The sequence below is a fragment of the Natator depressus genome, chromosome 2 (assembly GCF_965152275.1).
Source record: "Natator depressus isolate rNatDep1 chromosome 2, rNatDep2.hap1, whole genome shotgun sequence".
Taxonomy (NCBI): domain Eukaryota; kingdom Metazoa; phylum Chordata; order Testudines; family Cheloniidae; genus Natator; species Natator depressus.
Window position 1 is genome coordinate 37463288 of NC_134235.1, and position 25675 is coordinate 37488962.

General features: G+C 41.6%; 1 protein-coding gene and 1 long non-coding RNA gene across 2 annotated transcripts in view; one reads left to right on the top strand and one right to left on the bottom strand.

Moving 5' to 3' along the window:
* The window catches only part of YWHAZ (tyrosine 3-monooxygenase/tryptophan 5-monooxygenase activation protein zeta), a 29370-nt gene extending 18342 nt beyond the window's left edge, over window positions 1-11028 (top strand). Inside the window, exons 3-6 of the mRNA XM_074944021.1 lie at window positions 6107-6230; window positions 7844-8007; window positions 8112-8207; window positions 9970-11028. Of these exons, the coding sequence (XP_074800122.1) occupies window positions 6107-6230; window positions 7844-8007; window positions 8112-8207; window positions 9970-10029 (444 nt within the window). The 3' untranslated portion in view covers window positions 10030-11028. The remainder of the gene's footprint in view (window positions 1-6106; window positions 6231-7843; window positions 8008-8111; window positions 8208-9969) is intronic.
* The window catches only part of LOC141982184 (uncharacterized), a 93709-nt gene that overhangs the window by 2103 nt on the left and 65931 nt on the right, over window positions 1-25675 (bottom strand). The window contains exon 2 of the long non-coding RNA XR_012637981.1: window positions 11706-11779. This is a non-coding gene — a long non-coding RNA (uncharacterized LOC141982184). The remainder of the gene's footprint in view (window positions 1-11705; window positions 11780-25675) is intronic.

Consider the following 25675-nt stretch of genomic DNA (forward strand, 5'->3'; position numbering starts at 1 on the left):
GTCTTCACTGCTGACTTGCAATTCTGCATTGCCAGTTACCGGGCCCTGTTAGTCAAGTATGACCTTTAATAACTATTCTAGACTGGAAGCCTTTCTGGACAAACTTTCCTCTTAGGAAAGAGCATAGTTCCTCTTTTAGAGGCGGGCAGGCTGGTGGCAAAAACGGCCCTTCTGGATGCAGTTAATGGAACAGATACAGTGTTCAGAGCTTTAGCTACTGGTATTGTTGTGCGGAGGGATTTGTGGTTGCAATCCTCAGGCTTCCCCAGGCAGGTGCAAAATACCATCCAAGACCTTCCCTTTAATAAGGAGATAACGCCTTCCAATCGTTAAAGGACTCTCACTGTCTACCCTTTACTCCCTGGGGATCCATCCACCAGTCCCCAGGAGGAAGCAGCAAAGGCAAATCTATAACCCAAGACCACCTTCACCTCCTCATGCACTCTACTACCAGTGTCCTGCCGAATCTCCCCATAAGTGATAGCAGACATAGAAGTCCCACTTTTTCATCCCCCTCTACCACTGTGACCACAACCCATTCCAAGCCCACTGCTTGGACATTCAATATTCTGGAGCTGTGGGCAGTCCACCTTGCATGCAAGACCTTCCTCCCACTCATTCACTTCCTTCACATTCAAATGATGTCGAACTATATCAAGAAGGTGCGAGATTGCTCCTGCTTTGTTTGGAGACAGTCAGGCTTTGGAACTGGGGCATCAGGCACAACACCACCATCCAGGTGGCATACCTCCCAGGAGTTCACATTGAGGCCTTAGCAGAAAACCTCAGCAGGCACTTCTCGGCGGACCATGAGTTGGAAATCCATGACTGCATTTTGTCAGACATATTCACCCTCCGCTAGGAGACCTCCGTGTCTCAAGTGAACAAAAATCTCACTCTTTTTGTTCCAGAGGAGCCATAAGCCATGACTCCAATGGCGACACTCTCCTGCTGGCAAGGAAAAGTAGTCTCGGATATGCCTTTCATCCCATCCCCCTACTTCACAACATCTCTTTCAAAGCACCCATGGAAGAGGCCAGTGTTACACTCAGAGCATTCTACTGGCCAGGACGCTTTTTTGGTTCCAAGAGCTGTCAATGTCAGCTTGTCCTCCAATCAAAATTTACACCTTCCCAGAACTCTTTAACCCTGCCCTTGTCCTGAGTCAACCCCACAGTCCAGACTCTTCACCTCACGGCCTCGTGTTTGGATTGGTGTCAGAAATAGAGCACTCTAGTTAGTCCCGTCAGGTGATACTTACCCAGAATAAAAAAAGAATCAATACCTGTTTGGCTAAATGGAAACACTTCTTTGCCTGAATGCAACAGAATCAATCTCACTCAGTCTTGCCAGGCATCCCTATAGTTTTAGATTACCTCCTGTCTCTAAAAAAAACAAAAAAAAAAAACAAAAAAAAAAAAAAACTCCTAGTTTCTTAATCAGCCATTAGTGCCTCCCTCCCTCCAGTAGACGGGTGCTCTCTTTATTTACCCAACTACAACACGGTTCATGAAGGACCTCATCAAGGCCTTCACATCAGTCATTAAACCAACACCAGCCACTATGGAATCATAACCTCGTGCTGTCAAAGTTCTGGTCCTTAATTTGAACCTGTAGCAACATGTTCCACGTCCCACCTATCCATGAAACTGGAGTTTCTAGTGGCCATCACTTTGGCCAAGAGGGTCAATGAACTGGGAGCCCTCATGGCAGACTGCCCTTCATGGTATTTCCCAAGGACAACATATCCCTTTGCCTTCACCCTACGCTTCTACCCAAGGTCATTTCTGAATTCCACCTTAACCAGTGTATTCACTTGCCTGTTCTTTTTCCAAAATCCCACCCTTCTTCTGAAGAGAAGAGACTTCATTCCCTCAATGTCAGGCAAGCACTGGTCTTTTACCTGAAAAGAACCAAGCCTATCAGGCAGTCTCTAAGACTCATTGTGATAATAGAGGTGTCCTGTGGTCAAGCTATATCATCTTAGAGGATTTCTAAGTGGGTTTCTGGCTGCATTATCAGATGCTACAAACTGGCTCACCTCCATGGCAAAATAACAGCCCACTCCACAAGAGCACAGGCTGCCATGGTATAATCCCTACAGGAAGTCCCAATGTAGGACATACGCAGAGCAACTACCTGGAGTTCCATATGCACATTTGGTAGGCATTATGCTCAAGTCCAGGCCTTTGCTGTAGCAGTCGTACTGCTTGTCAGTCACCCATATGTGAAAGGGGGGTGGGATAGCTCAGTGGTTTGAGCATTGGCCTGCTAAACCCAGGGCTGTGAGTTCAGTCCTTGAGGGGGCCGTTTAGTTGATCTGGGGCAAAAAATGGGGATTGGCCCTGCTTTGAGTTGGACTGGGCAGGACTAGACGATCTTCTGAGGTCCCTTCCAACCCTGATATTCTGTGACCTGTGCTCGACGAAGACGTAGAGGTTACTTACTGTGACTGTGAGTTCTTCAAGATGTGTGGTCCCTATCTGTATTCCACTACCTGCCTTCCATGTCCTATGCTTCGATTCTGGATTGGATTTGCCATAAGAGGAGGAACCTGAGGAGCTATCGACCTGCACTGCCTCTTATACCCTCTCTTGGGAGCACAAGGAGATCTATTGCACATATGTGGGCCAATGGACGCTGCTTGCTAAAATCGCCAGACTCTAGCGCATGTTGTACATGCATACCCCACGTGTAGAATACATATAGGAGCTGCACATGTCAAAGAACTTCCAGTTACAGTAAGTAACTGCCATTTCTTGAATTTGTATTTTATGTACTTTGCTGTGGTATATAGCAACATAGATAATACTTCTCTAATCAGATTAGAGAAGACAATCGAGCAATTTACAAAGCTAGTGGCTGCACAGCAAACAGTGGTAGACAAAACTAAATGTTGATACATAGACTTGTGGATTGTACAGTGCTGAGCACATTACAGACTTTCCAGTTAATGCATGGTGAAAGGAATAACTCGAACTAATACGTGTTTTGGGTTATATGTGAACAGTAACCATTCCAGAAAGGCTCAGCTATAATCGTGAATCGCTTAATGCATGGCACTGGTCCCAAAAAGCTGCAGACAGTGGATATGTAGAGAATGGAATAGTCAGTATTTTTAAGCATCTTGTCTAAATAGTCCTTGCTTGTAGTTAGGATTGTATAATCTCAAAGATGCAGCAGAAACAAAACCCAGGCATATGAGAAATTGGGAAGATTAGGTTGTCTCCTTAATAAAGGAGACTGATAAGGAAGGGATAAACCTTGCTTCAGTACGTGCTCCCCCATTAACTGCCAGGAGTTGGGGAGCAATGCATAACTCCTATGTTCAGGGTGTGTTGAGGAAATTATTACACCTTCGTTTTCCGAGCAGCTGGCTGCACTGTTAACGTCTCAGCTGTACAAGAGGCTTTCCTAATTAGTAATCCTTTCTACCACCAGTGCAAATACGTCCCTTCACTTGGTAGTAAGCAAACAAAACTATTAAGCAACGGGTATTTTTATGGATTTAGAATTTCACCTGGAGCTGTGGCAGTGGGGAGTTAATAATAAAGGGATATGCATGCTACTGATTGCTAACTGCCAGACTTCATAAAAGAAGCTAGTTATTCTTCTGCTTAGCTGGAATCATGTTGCAGAAAACTTCTGGGGGTAATTCCAATTTCTTGACATTTGTAACTGAGAATGTATAGGTATGGCTTATCTGAGGGTGGGGGGACTCGTACCAAAGGGTTATGTGCATACTAACCAATCTGGTAAATATTCTTTTCAGGGCTATAATTAAGAATGAGTGTACTGTCTTTTTTCTTTTTAGTTCTTGGAATACCTGGAATCACCACTGAATTTAATGAAAGCTGCAAATTCTTGGCACTTGTGAAAAGCAGGTCATAAGATTAAAATTTTGAAGGGTACCTGGTTAGAACAAAGATTAGGGTGTTCTCCCTCGCTGTGATACTAACTTGCTTTTGGGTCAGATCTCTGCCCAAGGATTGGCCCTACTGCGACCATTCATGCCAGAAGCAAGAACCCACCAGTCAGTTATCTCATGTCTCGTTACGCATCTGTAGGAGTTGATACCTACTTCACAGGAGCTGAGAAGATGCTGTGAGAATCACTAATCTGATGAAAGATGCTAGAAGTATGCAGTACTAAAACTACACTAGTGGGCTTTCTCTGACCTTCATAGAGTATAGACAATAGACATTCCTTCTGGTCTGACTCTTGCTTCCACCCACCCTACATCCTGGCTACCCCCATCTGCAGGGGGATGGAGAGACATTTGGCTTAAAGTAGTTTTTCATCTTGAATGTGTGTGGAGTTGGTCTTCAAGTCGTATTAAATTTCACAACTCATGAAAATTAACAGCGACCCTTTTTAAGAGTATTGCTACATCCTTTAATTGGTTCACTCCTCCCATATCACTTTACTCAATGAGACACATGGGTTTTCCTGCTACTTAACATGCTGTTTGCCAAATCTGGCACCAAAGGTGCCGGTATAAGAATTCAGTACAAGTGTGTTCTGAATATGGGGATAGCCTCCCTCCCCAAGAAGGAAACATGCATGTTGCTTCTGCTCCAACTAATTTCCTAGTTCAGTCATGTAGTAAATGCTGCAAAACTGTCCATACTTCTGGAGTCTTGAACACCCCCCAATTCTATCATGAGTTTGAAAGGATAATCTAAGAACAGTGTGAGATAAAAGTTGAAATGTTAGGGGTTTATTTGTAGAAGTTTAATAGCAGAAAAGTTATCGTTAATGAATAGTCTCTTATCAAACTTTAACATTACCTACCCCAGATATCTTTAAATTATAACGTGTAACTGCCTCTAAAATCTCACTCAACTTTTAGACGAATGCTATGCCCAACTTTTTCAACGTGGGTGTTAGACACCTAAAGAAGTGGCCTCCACTCTTAGAAGAAAACTGAGTCATTTATATAGGTGCCTAACTTTAAGCACCTAAGTTGGGGGAGGAAACTTGACTACCATGCTAAATCTGAAATATCCTGAAAAGTCAAAAGAAACAAGTACTAGCGATGACTAGTCTTTGCTTTTGCACCACAATAAAACTGGCTATGTGGCTACACTTCAGCTAAAAACATGCTACAGTGTTTTATTAACATAATTATAAACATGCACCATTAAATGATGTAAGATATAGAATATTGATAGGATGATAATGTCCCGGTGTAACATACAGTTAATACTACTAGGTACAAAAGTGTCCAAGGTGAATAGTTGCATTGAGCCAAGTACTGTAGTGTTTTTAAATAGTGCTTCTATTCCACTACTGATCAGAATCTGATTTACTCTAAACTTTTAGTAGTGATGTCTGGAACAACATTTGAAAACCAATGTTTGTAATATTGTTTCTATCTGTTAAAATTTTAGGCAGTGTATGCAGGCATACTGTCCTCAGTTTAAGACTCCATTATTAGAACTTATTAGAATTTACAACTAGCAAAATGGAATTATATTCAGATTGGGTAGAGAGGTTATAAAACCAAACATTAACTAGAATTTTTTGTAATCACTGTCTTATGTGAAGTATAAATACATTGCTCCTTTTCAAGGTACTGTTACTCATTCCTCCTCCAGATAACCCATTTTAAATCAGAGTTAAGGAAGAATATGCTAGAAAAACAGTCAAGAATTACGTATGGCATGTTACCCAAATAGGTTTTAGGTACTCTCTAATAAGTGACTTCAAACAAATGTAAAATTGCTTTGTAGCCTGGGTGATAGACTCCACATTGTTGCTATGTAAGCGCTAATGCAGATACTACTGTAGCTGAAAAAAAACTCCCAGTTTACAATGCTTCTTCTTTCATAAAGTGGAGTTTCATAGGCAGTTAACCTACATTTCAGTTATTTAGGTGTTTTGTACTGCTGAACATTCTGTACCTAAAACAATTCCTCCTGTAGATCGCAACATGGCATATTCAGCAAAGAAGTGGATAAAAACTAGGCTGACTAAAGCTTGTTATCAGAACCAAGTTTTCTTGACTTTTTGAAAAACCTGCAATATAACTAATTTGATGGATCTACAATACTATTGAAAGGTACGGTTGTGTAAAACATAGTACTCTTTGTTTTGATTTTAGTCTCTGTTGGAAAAGTTCTTGATTCCTAACGCTTCTCAAGCAGAAAGTAAAGTTTTCTATTTGAAAATGAAAGGAGACTACTACCGTTACTTGGCTGAGGTTGCTGCTGGGGATGACAAGAAAGGTACAGTATGTCAGCTTCTTGTTAAATTTGTCAAAAAATGGGCTTGCTTCAAATGGGACGGTGCTCTTTCTCTGATTCTGGGAGATGATTAATGTTAAATAGAATTAAAAGGTAGTTTAGCTCTGTGGTTATAGAAATTCCCAGTTTATTGCCTAAACGTGGTAGGTCAATAGCTCTCAAACAAGAGTCCCCAGGGATTCTCCATTACAAGTGTGCTTTGCAGATCCCCACTGTAGCAAACGTGTGATTGGTCATGCAACACTCCTGAAGCAGTCAATCATTATGCTTGTGTATGTGTATATCCCTAGTTTCAGAACAGAGATATGAATTCCCTTTGCCCCAGCCATCTCCATTCATATTTCTGCCTTTGGGTGGGGGGTCAGTACCCTACCCTTTCTCCACAAGGCTTAATATTTAGCTTTTTTGCTCGACTTGCTACACTTCTACAATATTTTTAAAAATAGCTGACAAAACTAGGTGTTGACCCTCAATGAGGCTGGAACCCACCTTGGAAGGGAAGTAGCTAATGACCCAAACTCATGATGTACTGGAATGAGAATTGTTGTCTTGAGCTGAGGCAGACCTAATCTCCAATTGAAGTGTCCAGATCTAGGAATTGTATTGCCATCCCATAAATTGGTTTGCTTATTGTTTTAGAAACTAATTTTACCTGTCTGCTGTATCTACATAGATACAAACTTGTAACAACCTAGTAGACAGATTAGCAAGGGTAAGCAGTACCCCTATAGCTTAGTCTCTTAGTCCTTGAGGATCCAAACACCTAGTTTGTCTATTTTTTAAAATACTGTAGAATTGTAGCAAGTCTAGCCAAAAAAAGGTTTGTCTTTCTAATTCTAAACTTGTACCCTAACAGTTCATGGTAAGTCTCTTCTGCTTTGTTTGCAAACTGTTCAGAACTGACTTTGCATTGAACCCGAACTCAGTGGTGTATGGGGCCAGTGCAGTGGCACCAAAATCGTACCCAGAGACTATCTGTGTCTTCCCTCAACAAAGAGAAGAGATCCTCAAGTTACATATTTGTACCCGACAGTTATTTGTGTAGGAGAAATAGTTTCACAAAGTTTTATAAGCAATTGCAAACGGGGGCTTATAATGGTAAATGTGGGAGCAACATTAATCTGCAATGCTGCCAACCCTGTCTGTAATAAAAAGTAGATTTGGAATACTTTGCAGCATTAAAGAGACACTGTCAGAGGAAATTGTAGTCTTATACATATAGATTAGATACTAGAATTCTGAAACTTATGCTAAATTTTTTGTTCCTTGCCTCTTCATTCTTTACTAAATACTATAAAAATGCTGCAATGTTTGGGTGGCAAATTCAGCTTTACATATTGACCAGCTATCTCCATCCAGCCTTAATGCTTATTGTGGGCCAAAGCTAATTTGGACATGTTGCTTTAACTGGCTAATTCCTCAAAACTGTTTTTAAAACAGTATTATGCTATGAAAATATTTGTAAAGCTAAGAGCTCCTTATTAATGAGGAAACTAAACCCAAACCTATTACTCATGTTTGTTACATGATAAAAACATAGGTCTTGAACACAGCTGTGTAAATGCATCTAAATTATTTACATGTTTTTCTTGAAGGGATAGTGGAGCAGTCACAACAGGCATATCAAGAAGCTTTTGAAATCAGTAAAAAGGAGATGCAACCAACACATCCAATCAGATTAGGTCTGGCTCTGAACTTCTCTGTGTTTTACTATGAGATTCTGAATTCCCCGGAGAAAGCCTGTTCCCTTGCAAAGACTGTAAGTTTTTAAAAAAGAATCAAAAGCTTAAATGTTTTATGTAACCTATATTATATGGGCAATAACATTTTTTTAAAATTTATTTTTTTTAAAAAACCCTCTAGGCTTTTGATGAAGCCATTGCTGAACTTGATACGTTAAGTGAAGAGTCATACAAAGACAGCACGCTAATAATGCAATTACTGAGAGACAACTTGACAGTAAGTACCATTAAAACTTGCTTGTTAAGCAAGGAATTTTATTACATGTCGTCATGAATCAAGCATTTTGTTCATTGCTTGACTCTAACTAAAGCATATGAGCAGTTAACTGGGGGCTACTATTTTATGCCTAACATGTAGGTAAATAATGTTTGTTAGCAAGTTTATATTCCTGAACTGAAATTTTGTTCACACTTTGGCCTCCCATGGTAAGTTGACAACTTTCAGTTTCTATGATCCCATAATTGGCAAATCCACTACATCGTTGAATAACTACATTTTCTGGCTTATGTAAGGAATCTAGCATTTTTAAAAACAAGCTGCAATGTAGGTTAACTTTCACTTACTTATTTTTAGTGTTATCCCCTAAAAATGGTATTGAAAGCTTTGACTGACAGTGCAATCTTTACATCCTCTTGGAATTTTTTTTTTTGGTGGGGTTTTTTGTTTTGTTTTTTTAGAGCTACTCTTCACCTTTGTGTAATGGGTCCAGCCTGATCATATGCATAAGGCATGGGCCCTAGTGTAGTTCTAAATGGCTAAATATCATCCAGTGAAGTGTCAGTTGCCTCAGCAGTAAGGTGGGGTTTTTTTTCCCTCCCTTTTCTTCATCCACCAAATGGTGCGTTCTTGCTCGTGTTCCAGAGGATTTTTTTTCCAGGCTTACTTGATATTTATGCAAACAAATATTTTGTGAGGTAGATATACTTGAACTTAGTACTAAGACCAATATAAACAAGCTTGTTTCCTTTTTTGGTCATGTTTTTTTTATTTGAAACTTCTCTAGAATCAGTGTTATTCAGAAGACTTACAAGTGAGCCACAGAACAGTAACTTTTAATTAGTTTAAAAACAACAAGGAGTCCTCATGGCACCTTAGAGACTAACAAATTTATTTGGGCATAAGCTTTCGTGGGCTAGAAGTGGGTTGTAGCCCACGAAAGCTTATGCCCAAATAAATTTGTGTCTCTAAGGTGCCACAAGGACTCCTCGCTGTTTTTGCTGATACAGACTAACACGGCTACCACTTTGAAACCTTTTAATTCATTGTTACTCAAACTGACTACTATCCACAACATGAATCTAGATTGGCCTGCATGTTTTCTGAAATTGTTTCCTGGTAGATACCATGTCTCGGCACATCTGTCATTTATTTTCTGGTCAATTTTTAGGTATTTTCATGCTGCTTAAAGTTTAAGCAAGGAGCATTCGCCATGTGGCATCTGCACTGCATTCAGGCCAGGAACAAGGCTGCAGATCTTGCACAGGATTCTCCACTGCCTTGCATCACTTACACACATGCAAAGTGTGTGTAAATGTCTACTATTCTGAATTTGTAGTATTTTATACTATCTTTGCACAAGAGTGAATGTTGATTTAAGATATGTGCAAGGCAGTGAAGAATTAAACCCTTTAAGGTCTTTCTACTTGTGAGGGCCTTGGCAGCTAAGGGATCCAATTGGAGCGCCACCTTTTGAAGCAGAGGGATGCTCCAAATCATATTGTGATAGCAATGACCGAAAGACCAGCTGAGGATTTGCTGACCAGCTGATAGTTAAACTCCCAGAAGAGCAACAAACTCCCAGTGACAAAGCCTTTAAGCAATAATACCATTCAAGGTAGGAAGAGCTTCCCCCTTGAAGAAAAGTAGAAATATTACTCATATCCTCGTCTACTCATAATATTTAGCAAGAATGTGGAATGGGATGGGTTTTCAGCATTCTTGCAAATGCAAACACTTTACTGCATTTTCTCTCAAACAGTTGTGGACATCGGATACCCAAGGAGATGAAGCTGAAGCAGGAGAAGGAGGGGAGAATTAACCAGCCTTCCAACTTTTGTCTGCCTCATTCTAAAATTTACACAGTAGACCATTTGTCACTCATGCTGTCCCACGAATAGTTTTTGTTTACGATTTATGACAGGTTTATGTTACTTCTATTTGGATTTCTATATTTCCCATGTGGTTTTATGTTTAATATTAGGGGAATAGAGCCAGTTAACATTTGGGGAATTTATCTGTTTTCATCTGAGGTGGCCAATATAGGGTTGTGAAATTTTTATACAAGTTTTACATGTTTGGCATAGTACTTTTGGTATACTGTGGCTTCCCACAAGGTGGCCAGGGTTAAACAGCTTCCTATGTTGAGCAAAGAAAACTGCTTGCGTATTGGTCTGTCATGATGGAAAAAGGGGATAATCAGTTGCAGCCACAGGTGTAGTTAGTGTGAGTACTTCAAAGCTGAAGCATACCATGGCTGTGGGGGAACAGATGTCCCATGGATATTGCATGTCAAGCATGTGAAATCCTATGGAATATACAATCAAGTGTACATCTTTGATTGCAGCTGAAAAGCGTTCCTTAAGACAGTTTTGATCACCCAGTCAACTTTCTCTAGAGAAAGGCAGAAACGGTTCACATTCCATTATTTGTAAAGTTACCTGCTGTTGCTTTCATTATTTTTGCTACACATTTTATTTGTATTTAAATGGTTTAGGCAACCTAAGAACAAATGTACAAGTAAAGATGCAGTAAAAATGAAATGCTTGATATCCATAACTACACTGTATATTGAGCACAGCAGTAAAACAAAAACCCATGTATTTAACTTTTTTAGGTTTTTTTTGCTTTTGTGATTTTTTTGATACTTGCCTAACATGCATGTGCTGTAAAAATAGTTAACAGGGAAATAACTTGAGATGATGGCTAGCTTTGTTTAATGTCTTATGAAATTTTCATGAACAATCCAAGCATAACTGTTAAGAACATGTGTATTAAGTTGATGTAAGTGGAATAAAAGTTTTATGAATGGACTTTTCAACTACCTTCTCTGTAGCTTTCATGTAAATCTGTCTTCCTGCTCTGAATTTTTTTTACAGGGATTCTAGAGAAACTTCACTAAAACAAGAGGCATGGCGAAATATCTTGACTATTCGAATGTCAGTTTTCCCCTGATTAAATGATTCTCTGCATCCAGATTTTGGTTCGCTTTCCACAGGGAATGAAGTAGCAAGATTAAGAGCTTGTCTTAAATATCTTGAAAGCTGAAACTAAATTGTCCTGCTAAAGTATGTAATACACACTTGAAGGGGCTGGAGCTGCAGGAGGCTTTTGAGTGTCCAGATGGTACACGCATAAAGGCATTTAAAGCCACGGAAGAGAATATTACAAAAGTGCAACCAATACAGAAAAGACCTGGGGGAGTGGGACACTACCTTCAAGACCCAAAAATTCCATGTGCACCAGGGCATGACCAGAACTAATCTTTGGAGAAGATCCAGAATCTGACCATCACATTGAATCTCTCCATTTGCTTTTGTGTTCTTGCTCTTAAATGGAGCCTTGGAGAGTCTTGACAATTTCTCTGAACCCTCAGAGCACTTTACTATTTGATTCTGGGAAAGGATCTGGAGTCTAATTCTTTCTCTTCCTTCCCCTAGCATAGGCCCCCTGTAAGAGCTGCATTGACAGCACACCTCTGGCAAGTATCTTCATTACCTTCAGGGATGTCAGTCTGAACTTGACATAATCGAGACGGGCGGAGCACTTCTTGATCCTCATTTGGTGTTCCACTGAGGGCAGAAACAACATTAATTTCATTTCTAACATTCTGTGGAATTATAGAATAAATGAAAATATTTTAGAATGAAGCTGGGTAAAAACTAAAATAAATCAAATGGGGATGAAAACTACACTACACAGAAAACTCAACAGTACTGTATCTGTAAGCACAGCTTAACTTGCTATTTACATCCACTTTTTGTAGCATTTTTTACACCAAATAATGGATGCTTCACTGTGGTAGAAACAGGGAGCTCTTGAAGGATGAAGTGAACTGAGTTGCTAGATTGGATGTCTGCTTTCCAGCCCAGCTGACTTTCTAGAATACACTGGATTTTACCAAACGACAGAGCCTCCCCTGCACAGTTGTCTTTCCCTCCTTTTACAAATCACTCTATCTTACATCCTAGTCAACTGAATAGCAAATTCAAAGTGGCCTGAGAAATCTCTAGAAACAGCTGAGACCCACACCCAACAAACAGTATAACAAACAAAACTGATGGAAGAGGGTGGGGAGGATAATCTCCGTGTTAAATGTATAAATGTTATGAGTAGGCTCACGTGTTAAGAATCTACTTTTTCTAATTAGGGTTCACAACAAAATCATACAAATCTATGACGACTTCAAAGGTGGGAGAATGCAAATGAGAGCAAATAGATTGCAGGGGAAAGTAAGTGTGAACAAGTTCCCTTATTAAAAGGAAAAGCTGACAAATCACCCAAGATCACTGCCAAGAGAACTTCTTACAGTTCCATTCTTTTCTCTAGCATTATGACTAACTGTATAAAAACCAAATACCTGTCTAAAGGAAAAGGCAGTAATTGGTTAAGCTTCCTGCCATGACTAAATGAAGGGCCCAGTTCTATCCTGAAATCCAAGTGTAAACTGAGTTGTCTGGCAGAAGGTGGCTAATACATTAAGAGGGCTTTCAAAGCCACTTTCTTAACAATGAACCAAGGATAGGTATCTGCAGTATGTGGTGGCTCTATTTCTGAGCAGAAAACCACTTTTGATGAAGACACCGTTTCACTGTGTGAAAGCGGTAGAATTTAACATCAGAGTTTCATGGGCTGTTTTTCCCCCCCATTCTACGAATAGAATTAATTTAGACTTTGAAATAGTTTCAGCTGAAGTTTTTTTGGTCTATCCCTGCATCAAACTTTCAAAGGAGAGTTGCCGCCTCCTGTTAAACGTAAGTAGGATGCTAAACTAGTAAGTCCTGCGGTTCTTTGTTTAATGTTCTAGTTACAAGTAAGTTAGAATGAGACCATTTTATCATCTATGAATACACTATAAATATAATTCCTGGTTTATATAATGCTTTTCATCAATAGATCTCAAAGAGCTTTATAAAAGGTCATTATCCATAGGAAATTGTATCCAATGTTTTTAGATGTGAAACTATTTTCTAAATATCTTTAGCACAGAGTGCTCATCCTGGAGTCTTGATCCCCACCCCAACTCTTGATGCTAGAATTCTCCACAGCACTTGATTAAAAATGTAATTGCTTCTATGGAATGAGTCTCCTGCCTGTTTGTGCAAGTAAATTCTAACACCAATCTAAGGCTCTTTTCTTATTTAGCTATTTAATTCTTTATTTGCACTGCATATTGCCTAATTAGAACAGTAATTTGCAAGAGTGCTTGTATTACGAGCAGAACCCATGCAGCTACATCATCCAGAATCCCATCAGCTGAATGCTCTGTTGTGTAAGCAGAGGGACATGGTGGTGAAAGCTCCTTAAACATTTGGGCATGGAGAAGACAGTGGAAGGGGAGAATTGTCTACAAAGAGAAGTGTGTTAACTACATGTTATGGCAAGGGCCCTACAACTAATAGGCTTTAAACTACAGATGGGACAGCTCAATTTAAATAAACTAATTATAAAGTTAATCATGGAACAAGGTGCTTAAATGAAGTTGAATCATTGCAATGAAGATAGTACAGGCTGGACTGACCATTCATCAGCAATGGTTTGGGACTGACTGTAGGGGGCTGGAGAGAGATTCCTACAATGGCAATAGGCACACGCTCTCTTCTAGGAAAAGAATCTGGTTAAGTCCCTTTCTGCAGCAGCTCTCAGTACCTACTTATCACAAGCTCATCTGTAAGCTAGCCAGTGGCATCTCCCCATAGCTCCTTTTGCTTGGATTTCAGCTCCTCCCAAGTGGTAAGATGTGACTACTGTGAGAGAAAATGACTTCTGAGAGCTGACACCTCTTGGTTGGGTGCATCTCCCTGTTTGCAATAATTCTTAGTCCCTTGTGACAAATTTCCTTCAGGTTAACGTGACCAACCTCTGAATAGTAGGGAAGGTGTTCTTCTAGTATGGCAAAGGATTAGAAATCAGGAGACCTGTGCTCTCTTCCAGATTTTTTTCTGTGACCTTAGTTGGCCTGAATTTTTCAGAAGTGCTCAGCACTCAGCTTTAACTGATACCAGTGAGAGGTGTGGGTGCCCTATGCCTTTGAAAATCTGGTCATTTAATCTGTTCTCTCTCTAAAAAGAGGTTTTCACCTACCACACTCAATGTGACACAAATTTTGCAAAATACTTTGAGATTCTTGTTTGGAAGTTGCTGGAGGTGTAAAATATTTTGAACAGTAGTAGAAACTGTGTAGAGCAGTAGTGTTTGAGCAAGTGCTCAAAGGCTTCAAATTTGCCTTCTACTAGGTGAGATTGAGGAAATACCTTTCATCTGCCCTACCCTTTCTCCCTATCCCTCTGCTCAGATACAAAGTAGTAAGAAGTCTCAGGTGCAACTGCTGATTTTGATGAGTAAAACTTAAGTAGGTGCTCCACCAGTCATGAACCATACAGTGAATAGGCTGAGTGCCAATCACCATAGCAACTAAGTGCTATTGAAGTATTTTAGGAGCACAAATTACATATTGCTACATCACTGGAAAACAAAATCAGAAATCTAAACTAAGCCAGATATGCCTTGCACTGTACTTGAAGGCCTCCAAACTCTGCTTCTAGCAGGCTATCAAAGGGGCAGAGTCCCAAAAGTCAGAAGAATCTGCTGGAAACCCTGTCTCCAGTCCTGAAAACTTCAGTCCTCAGAGCTGAAAGCACACGAGCTGGGAAGGATGCTTTTGCTATAATGGGATCTAAAGTAAGAGGTCTTATGTCAGGTAAGCAAGACTCTCATCAACATTTTACATTGTCATCAATACTTTGAATTGCACCCGGTAGTGTTATGTGCACAGAGCAATCTACCCTACTCATTAGACTACTACGTTTTTCATCAGTTGAAGCCTGTTGGTCTTCAGAGTTTGCCCAAAGTAGAAAGCACTATAGTAGTCTAGACTGTAGGTGACAACACTGTGGTTGACTATGAAGGTCTGCACTGAGCAGAATGGTCACAGCAGCTGCATGGTCTAGTGTCCCTCCGACAATTGATGAGACATGATGTAAGTTTGACTCATCATATTAGGTGCCTACATAGCTAATTTAAAACTAGAGTGAAACTGGCAACTGAGGATCATAGACTTTAAGGTCAGAAGGACCATTATGATCATCTAGTCTGACCTGCACAACGCAGGCCACAGAATCTCACCCACCCACTCCTGTAACAAACCTCTAACCTATGTCTGAGCTATTGAAGTCCTCAAATCGTGGTTTTCACAGATTATGTTCCCGAGAGAAGCAGCCAAGCTTGTCAGGGAAACCTACAGTTATTGCAGTCCCGTAGTGGGTGAAAGTAGCCTTTCCTGGAGAGAGTGGGAGCTGGCAACCACTGAGGCCCCATACTGAAGTCCTCTGTTAGAACAGTGGTGGAGAGCTGCTGTAGTCTGGCACAGACCCTATTGCTCTCTGTGAGTCACAGAAGAAAGGGAGGGAGATACAGAGATTCCAAGAGCAGAGTTGAATATGCTACACTCTGAATCCCCTGTCCGAGGGAGGAGTCCCTTAGCCCTGCCAAAAAATGTTTGAAAACTAGTCCCACTGGAAGCATTTTAATACCAGGGAAGGCCTCTACCCTTCTATTGCCCCTTCTGTGTCTATGATCACCTTTTCTTTTGTGTATTTCCTGCCTACGTGGAGTCATGTCCCACTGAAACAGCCTAACAATCTACACAATGCTTCCTGGGAGGAAATTATGTTTTTGTGGGAGGGACTTTCATTCATTCTTCCTGCCTCGTTCTGTTTTCCTCTTTTTCCACTGTTTCCCTGCTCCATTCTTCTCCCTTCCAATCTGTTTCATGTCCTGTAACCCTACACAGCTCTCCAAAAGTTGCAGCATTTTGCCCCAGAAGCGGCTATGTTTCAGTGGTGGACAAAGTGATTTCTGTACATTGAAAGCATTTGTTTATAAGGCGTCTATCAGTATAGCAGATCTCCCAAGAGTTTCACATGACTGTCCTGCTTTGATCCACAAAAAACTCTGTCATGTGGGTCTGGCTGGGCTTGGCTTCCCATTCTGGCCACAGGTGGATGGGCCAATCCTGAGCAGCGTTGTGACCCCAGGTTGCAACACCTAGAGCAGGCAGCCACTCTCAGCCAGCCCCACGGGACAGGAGCCATAAGAGCTGCCTCTGCAAGGAAAGTATGGGGCAGGTTCACTCTGAAACTTCCTCCCCAGACTTCCCCCCATCCCTGCACAGGGGCAGGACCCTTCCTGCTTTAGCTACTTTAAATGTTGGGAGGTATGCTGTAGAATCCAGGCACCGGTTACATAAAATCACAGAAATCCAAACTGGAACAGACCTCTGAGAGTCATTAGTCCACCCCTTCCAACACCAGGGCCCCAGTCCTGCAACTTCCTGCTCATAGGCAGACTGGAGAGCCCTGCATAACTTCAGTACAACTGCAGCTGTTTGCATACAAGAAGTTGCAAAATCAGGTTCCAAGGTTGCCAAGTGCTTTGGGATCCTTGGGGCGGGGGCGCAATATGTAAACATAAATAGTTATCACATTGAAATGATACTATTCATAGTTTAGTGTCAAATTCCACTTGGTTAAGTTCTCCTCTGAATGTCAGTTTTACTATTTAAACATGTTCTGAGCTGGAGTCATGGTTTCTGGCTGTATTGAAGATACCCCCAATGAGACCCTTGAGAGAGAAAAGGAGGAACTGCCCCCCGGCCTAACCTCACAGCAAAACTCAACTGTCACTATTTTTTAAGAGACTCATTGAAGTTTAACCTTTTGGGACTGGATAGTTAAGCTGCCTTGCTACTAATGCTAAACCATTTAGCCTTAGCATGTTTAATTCCAGCTCCCACTGCCAACAGGAACTGGAGAATCTTGTCTAAGTAGATAGGTAGTATTGCCCATAAAGTTCCAGCAACCCCTTTTCATTAATGAGACTTCTTCCACTTAAAGGCTTTGACACATCATTGGCCCAGGTTGCAGTTACGCTGTACTATATATCCTTGTCCCATTGCCCTTCTGCTGCTTCTCTCTGCCTCTTTCCTTCCCATTCTACTATCCCTTCTTCCTCCCCATGTCATCTCACCTTGTGCTCTCTTCTTTTTATTTGAGCATAAGCTTTCGTGAGCTACAGCTCACGAAAGCTTATGCTCAAATAAATTGGTTAGTCTCTAAGGTGCCACAAGTACTCCTTTTCTTTTTGCGAATACAGACTAACACTGCTGTTACTCTGAAACCTCTCTTCTTTTTGTTTCCTTTATTGGCCATTTTCATTTTCTGTTCCTCAGTGTATTCTGCTTCGTGTACCTGATGCTGAGTCAGCTTTTCAAACAGCCGGGACCCTTCTCAGTGTATGACTTCAGATTTCACACATTGGGAGAGGCAGGTTTATAAAATGACATTCACAATGAGGGAGAAACAGACTTTTCTTCAATAGTAAAATGCAAATATAATTGGTGAGAAAGGAGGGGAAAAAATGGAAAACTCCCGATTCAATATATTTCACAGATGATTCTTTTAATAATTCCCCTGCTTTAATTATGGTACTGTTGAAAGGTAACTGAGTGCAGGTATCTTCACAAACCCATACATACCAACCAGCAGAGCTAAGGGAAGGAGAACTAAAACTTGGAAGATACTTATAGAAACTCTGTTTCAGACCGAAGAGTACTCCTGTAATTGTTGAAATGTGTTAAAATTCAGTTGTACAGTCTGTGGTTGGCCTACTCCGTTTCTGAATGAAAAGAAAACTTAACCCCTTGGTGTCTGGAGGTGAAATTTCACCAGCACTAAAAGATAATATAAAGTGCATTTGTACTAATGTGAGCACTTGAGCACTGAGGATTCAACTCTTGTTATAGTTTGAGTGTGACTTTACTTAAGAGAGATGCATTTGAGCACTCTAAAAAATTCACAGAAAACCATATTAGAGCTATATGTTCTCTAGGTTACAGCCACTAGAGGGTGAGAGGATCTCACACTTGAGAGAAAGACAGTGGTCCCCATGTTCATTATAGGAGGACAAAAGGGTGGGAGTATTATCTACAGCAGCTAATATTGGCAATGAGTGATCTAACTGCCTGGTGGCAAGTCTATAATTCTAGCATTGCTGGCACTTGAGTCCTGATCTACCCTGAGTGAAAGGTTTTGGTGCAGTATAGCCTCCAATGAACTTCAAGCCAGAAAAATATTATTTTTGTGTAAAGAATTTTGTGTAAGATCAATTTTTTGCTGTGCTAGCTTGACAGACTTGGAATTGCATTCTAGACAGAATGGAAGATTTAGCAGTGGGTCAAGCGATTACAACACGATTTAAGTGTGTATGATGTGGAAACAAAGTTTATTTTTAAGGGTTAGAGAATGAGTGTGTAGAACTATGCATGCTGGAAGATGCATTCTTTGACAATAAATACACTAAAACACATACTCCGTGATATAGCGGAAGAGGTGAGCAAGGGAAGGGTTACAACCAAGAATATAACAAGAAGGAATTAAGCAAACATGCTGAGAATGATAGGGAAGTTAGGCAGCCAGTGTGAAACCTCAAAGCACACAGTAGATTACACCATCCTCCTTCTAAAACAACCATTCTGAACATTTTAATTAGGGTAACTGTAATAATATATTTATCCAAGCCCCTGTTATCTTGGAGGGCCCAAAAGTACTTCACAAACTATACCAAAGTGGGAATAGGTTCATCCCCCATTGAAATGCATCCACCTCTGGAGTTTAGCAGCTGCTAAAAAGTGCCTAAGCAACACTATATGATGGGGGCTATGAAATGAAATGAAAAAAGAATATATCTATTTGAAACTTCATGGGGATTTTAATCAGGAAGAATGCAAGTTTCCCGCTCAATTTCCACTTTTTCATTACAAAGAGTGGTGTGGGATCTTTAAAGGTGGCCTGCAGAGAGAAATAAATTAGACTTGTGTTCTTTTGTTGTCTAATTTTTAAAAATAAAGTCTTACCAGACCTTCTTTATGGTGCTCTGTAAAATATTATAACAAAGCGGTGATAAGATATTCTTCTTCGAGTATCCTCTGCATATGTCCATTCTTGGGTTGCTCCAGCTGGTGATGCCTGAATGGTAGAATTTGTGACCCAGGGAGCTGCTCACTGCCAACTGGCTGAGGGCACACTATGCCGTAACCCACATCAGGCCTGACACACTCATTGTCCCACCTCACTGTTGTCATAATCCATATCTAAAGGTGTCATGTAAGATATCATATACAAACTGGTAACATGCTGGTCATTAATATTATTGTGTGATGCATGTATGGGTGGAGTATAAACAATTATAGATGTGTGATGGAAATATCTTCTTAAAAGGTATGTGTTTGACAAGCAGTGCATAAGTCTAGCCTGTCCTAGACAAAGGAATGTTGTTTCACCTGCTTGACTGTGTCTCCAATTGAAGTATATTTACATAGAAGGTAAACAAAGCCATCAAACTAGCAAGGGTCGGAGATGACCACTTAGTGATCACGCCGGGAGATGGAGGCTGCACTTGCAGAAAACCTCCCTGGCTCTTGAAACAGACAATGGACTTATGCAGAAACAGAAAACCATTTTGGTATCTGTCACTTGAGGGACACAAGAGGCCAGAGGTCTTGAAATCTGAGAAGGGTGGTGTGATGCTGGCAGACCAGGGATCAGTGCATGCCCAATCTCAACTGAACACTGACAAATCCGTAGCTGGAAGCAGTCTGGCTCACCTATGTGTTAATATTCCTAAAATAGGTATTAGAATTATATGAATGTGGTTAGTGTTTAGTCTTTATTGAATGCTTGTGTGTTGTTGCATGCATTAATCTCAGTTATAACTTTTGTATCCCATACTGCAAGGTAATATGTGAATGGTTGTATTGTGAGCCTCTGTGACTTTGTAAATCACCAGACAGGAGAAAGACATTAACTACTGTGAAGTGCTGATCTTCAACAAAAGGTGTTGTGTCCTGCCCAAAAAGAAAGGTCCATCCACACCAGTCAGACTATTGTGGGACATTAAAGAGGGCAAAATACTTTGTTGTTCTGCCCTCCCCCACATGAATATGAGTCATGCAAGTGGATTCCTCCCATCAGCTGAGTTTGCAGCACAGAGCACAAAGCGAGGAGTGGAATAAAAACCCCTAATAAGAAGGAACTGGATCTCTGTGCTGCTTGGACTCTGGAGGGCAAGGTTTACTAGGCATAAACAAGATATCCCCAGTACTTAGCCAGGGTTAGCCCTAAAGGACATACATTTCACAATAAGCAAGCTCTATAAGATTATAACTAATTTCCGTGTATATGTTTACCTGCTTTAGCCTTATAAATAACTCTCTTGTTTCATTTCCTACTAATAAATCTGTGTATAGTTTATTATAGGATTAGCTCCAATCATTGTCCTTGTTGTAAGATCTAACGTGCAATTGACCTGGGGAAAGTGACTAGTCCTTTGGGACAGGGAGTAACCTAAATATTGCTGTGATTCTTGGTGTAAGTGACTATCACAAAGGTATTGTCACCTGGATGGCAAGATATATCGAAGAACACAAAAGGACTGTCTGTGAGGCCACATTTAGTCTGTTATAGTGCCTGACGAGTTTACACTTGGTGGTTGGTGAAATCTAAGTACAGAACTCACAGCCAGTTTGGGATTTGTGCCCTGGTTCTTAACAGTGTGCCCTGAGGGTGGTACCCAGGCTCTTGAGTCACCGCAGGCAACTTTATAGATGGATCCTTCAACCAAGGAGTTGAAGTCTCTCAGAACTGACTATAGGTGAGAAACCTGCTTAGACAAGGATTGTAACTTGCTGGAAGTTAAGTGTTAGTCACTAGAAAGTGTGTTTTGTTTGTAACATTTCATATTTCTTACTTGAAATCCCTTAATCCAATGTTCTGTGTTAATAAATGTATTCTTGTTTTATTACAAAACCATCTCAGTGCTGTCATATTGGTTTGAAGTGTGTCTTCAGCTAACCTAACAGGCTGGTGTGTACTCTGCCTCTTTCGAGGCAGCAAACTTAATAACTTCAGCAAGGGCTTGCTTTCACGTACAGCACTCTAGTGGTGCAGTTGCACTGCTGGAGTGTTTTAGTGAAGACGCTACGACTCCGATGGGAGAGCTTCTTCCATCAGCGTAGTTAATCCACCTCCCTGAGAGGCGGGAGCTATGTCAATGGGAGAAGTTCTCCCATTGTCATAGCACCGTCTAAACAGACGGTTAGGTTGGTATAACTACGCCACTCAGGGGTATGGATTTTTCACATCCCTGAGCAACGTAGTTATACCGATGGAGGTCTGTAGTGTAGACCTGGCCTAAGTGTCCAGTGGGAGGGACTGGACACTGCAGGGAGACATCTCTGGTGAACTCAGGAACTGGGGTTCACTGATTGTTACGTGCAAGACAAGGTTTGGAATGGCAGAGTCCTGTAGAGCAGTGGTTCTCAACCAGGGGTCTGGGGCCCCCCATGGGGCTGCGAGCAGGTTTCAGGGGGTCTGCCAAGAAGGGCCGTAATTAGACTTCCTGGGGCCCAGGGCAGAAAGCTGAAGCCCCACCACATGGGGCTGAAGCCCAGGGCCCTGAGCCCCGCCATCCAGGGCTGAAGCCAAAACCTAAGCAACTTAGCTGTGTGGATCCCCCTGTGGCATGGGACACTGGACAACTGCCCTGCTTCCTACCCACTAACGTGTGCTCTGGCTTTTATATGCAGAAAAACAGTTGTTGTGGCACAGGCAGGCCGTGGAGTTTTTATAGCATGTTGGGGGGTCCTCAGAAAGAAAAAGGTTGAGAACCTGGGCTGTAGAGTTTGCTGGCAAGGCAGACAAGCTGGTGTGTCAGGGCAGTGACACTCAACTTAGCAGCAGCAAAGCTCACTTGTGCTGAGGCAGAGCAGTACACGGTAGCTCAGTTTGCAGTGACCTGAGCAAGGTGTCAAAAAACGCTAGCTAGCTAGTAGTAGCTGTTGGAGAACTCGTGCACCTCCTTCTCCCCTCCTTTCAGTGAACATCAGCTGTTCCAGGGTGAGGGTATAACAGGCATGGTGTCCCAGCTATCTCCGTTCCTTCCAGCCATAACCAGCTGAATGGATTAGGAACCACTCTGGGGTATTCCCAGATCCACAGCTAGTTTGATCTTAGTTAATATTTTGGTAGTTCATTCATAGTTTTAGATTTTGATCAAGTTACTTATAAGTTCTTTGTTGCAAAGATGGTGAAACTGAAGACTGAAAAGCCCAGATTTAAAAGGTGCATTTCATGCCTGGCTGTGTTCCCAGCATCTGACACATGTGTCAGGTTCCTGGGATGTTTGGGTGAGGCACACTCACTGTCAAAATGCTCAGGTTGCTCAACCTTTACAATGTGAGCAAAACAAGAGAGGCAGACAGTGCTTCAAGCGATTTTACTGTAAGTTCTTGTCAGCAAAACTATCTGGAACTGAGTGAGTGCAAGGTTCAAACACATCTCAGAGACTGGCTTTGGCTCTGAGTGAACCAGTAAGGAAGAAAGCTAAAGCCTCCTCCTCGGTACTCAGTGCTAAAGGATCCAGAAGCAGGAAGGATCCAAAGACAAAAGCCTCTTTCACCATGACAGCGGCTTCTGTTTCTAGAGCCAATCCATGAGAAAAGGACTCAGATGTTCTGGTGAGTACAAATGCTCCATCCTTGCCAGTTGCAACCTCGTTGAAAAAACCCAATCCGTGAGAGGAGGCACCTGACCAGAGGATCTTCAAGGAATCTACCAAGAGTACAGATTCTCATGGTAGAACCAGGAGACTTGCTTCTTTGGATCCAGTCCTGTCGAATCCAGCTGAGCCAATTCCAAAAATTAAAACTCAGGAACCAATGGTTTGAGGGAAATATAAGGATCTGATAACCAGTACTGTCACAGCACTGCAAAAAATAGTTATAGTGCAGAATATAAATCAGATGCTTCTCTGATTCCATCAGAGATTAGCCCATGTGTTGCAACTCAGCAGGAATCAGACATTTTCTTGGCACTGGTTCAACTGGATGCTTCCCCCGTGAAGAGAAGTAGAGTTGAGGATGTCAGGATTTCTCCATTACTTCCGTCACCTAAACCTCCTTCTGGATCTCCAGAAAAAGTTTTTCTCCACTCTCCTTTATTCAACCTAGAAGAATGATATTTCCATTTCCATCCAAACTAAGAATGGGCTCAGATGGCAGAATGGGTACAGATTAGAGGTTGCATCTGGAAAAAAGACCATTACAGCAATTACATGCATTTCCTTTGGATCCATACGGACAAAGATATTTCCAGCTGTCAAGAGACTGGCTACTGAGTGGTTTGGCCTAGTGGTTGGAGCAGGAGTCAGGTGTAGTGAGGGGGGAGGGGGAAAGGTCAGAATAAGAATCAGAGTCAGGAATTGGAACCGAAGGTCAGAAGTGGATTACATGGAGTCAGGAAAGGAAGGGGCAGGGGTGGTTTCAAGGCAGGAGCAATGCTGGGACAGGACTTGGACAAGTCTGGGTGCCAAGAAGGGTCTAGGCTGGAGCAGAAGCAAGGCAAACACAGAGAGACAGAGAATCTGTGGGCATGTGCATTGAGCAGCCAGTGAGCTACTTACTGCAGCTGGGATTAAGAACAGGTCTGCTAGCTTCCTCAGTCAATAAGGCAGGGCAATCCCTCAGGCGGCCTCGCTGATGTGACCCATTTGTGGGTCAAGGCCACCAGGAGACTGAGCAGGTGCAGCTGCAGTGCCTTATTCCCAGCAGAGTATGGGCTTTTGGCCTTAACAGAAAGTCCCTCCTTGGGTACAATGATCTCATTTTGCCATCTCCAGCTCCGCATCAAGATGTCCCTATGTATTGGAATGGACATTCACTGATGTGGTACCAAGAGGACGTTCAAGTGCCTGATCTGAAAGACATAGATCCGACAATGTCCCAAAGTCAGGATAGATCTCCTCCAGTGGTAAGAGATGTACTGTCAGAAGAGGAAGAATTAGCAGACGTACAAGAATGGGATCCAGACTCTGAAGGAATGACTGGTGGAGAATGTGGGATTCACACCAGCCTTGTGGCCATCAGAGAATGTGGTATTATCTCATGAGCTCATGGATCTCATGGTAAAAACATTGGTTATTCCCTCTGTTTCTGTTGTAGAATCTTCTCACCCTGTTTTCGATATTTTGAGGGCAGCTCCTAGACAGAGGGTCAGGCTCCCTTTAGTGGAAGGATTGTCTTAACGGCCTAAAACAATCTGGAATGCACCTCATCTGTTCAGCCTATGTCCAAAAACACTGACAAATCGTACCAATTCCTTCAGGAAGGTCTTACTATGTTCCATACTCATCCCTCGTCTAATCTGTTAGTAGTAGAGGTTGCACTACACAGGTCAAAGGGTATACAAGTTCACTCTACTCCTTCTGTTAAAGAAAGAAGAAGACTGGATGTGTTTGGGAGGAAAATATTTTCTTCAGATTCTTTAGGTACGCAAATAGCAAATTACAAAGCTGTCGTGGCTAGATAGCAATATTATTTAGGAGGGTAAATTGTAATGTTCCTGAATGCTCTACTGGAGAAGCATAAACGTGCTCTTCCAGTGGAAGGGAAAAATGTTGCTAAATACCAGTTGAGAGCAGCATTTGAGTCTTCAGATGTATCAACTAGAGCAGTAGCTTCACCTATTGTATTAAGAAGACATGCTTGGCTGAAATCAGTGGGTCTTCCTCAGGAGATAAGGATGAGAACTGAGGATCTTCCCTTTGAGGGAGATGGTTCATTTAGTATACAGACAGACCATGTGCTAGAGAAAATGAAGAATGTCACTCTACTGCTAGATCTTTAGGGATGTTTAATACAATAAGATCATCCTCTGTTCTATTTTTCCGATACCAGAGACCATACCCATCTTTTTTGTCATCAGCACCATACTCCTGTTTGAGAAGGAATTATTATTAGCAAATAATACCAATAATATTACCAAAAACATCATTCCTCTTAACAACAACAGCAGCAGCAAAAGAAGAGGTCGTTTAAACCTCACAATGATTGGAAAATCTTCAATTTCATCTTCTGCTGCTACTCGTCCAAGATCACATATTTGACATAAGGACACAGAGCTTCAAACCTGTCTTGTTAGATTCTGTTGTCTCTCTGTTTGGGGACCACCTGTCCCATTTTTACCATCAATGGGAACTAATAACATAAGACAGGTGGATTCTAGAGATTACTGAATGCTGTTGTTTGATACAGGTCAAATTGAGGGCAAGGATTCCAGCAGGTCAGCCTCATTGTTTGGGAAAGGTCCTGAGAAATCCTTCAATAGATTCCCAATGTATTCCCTGACATGGTCAATAATAAAGGGATAGGCAAGGGATGGGACCAAGCTGACCATCAGGGACTTAAGATGCTCCCCCCACAGTTAGATTAACTTGGACATGAGGATAGGGTTTCACATCCCCATGTACACATCGTAGAAGGATGGTGCTCCAAGGTGATGCAGGATTTGGGACCATCAAATTCTGCGCCAGGGTTTGGGCACATCCTGAGTCCACAAGACCTAGCACTTCTGCCC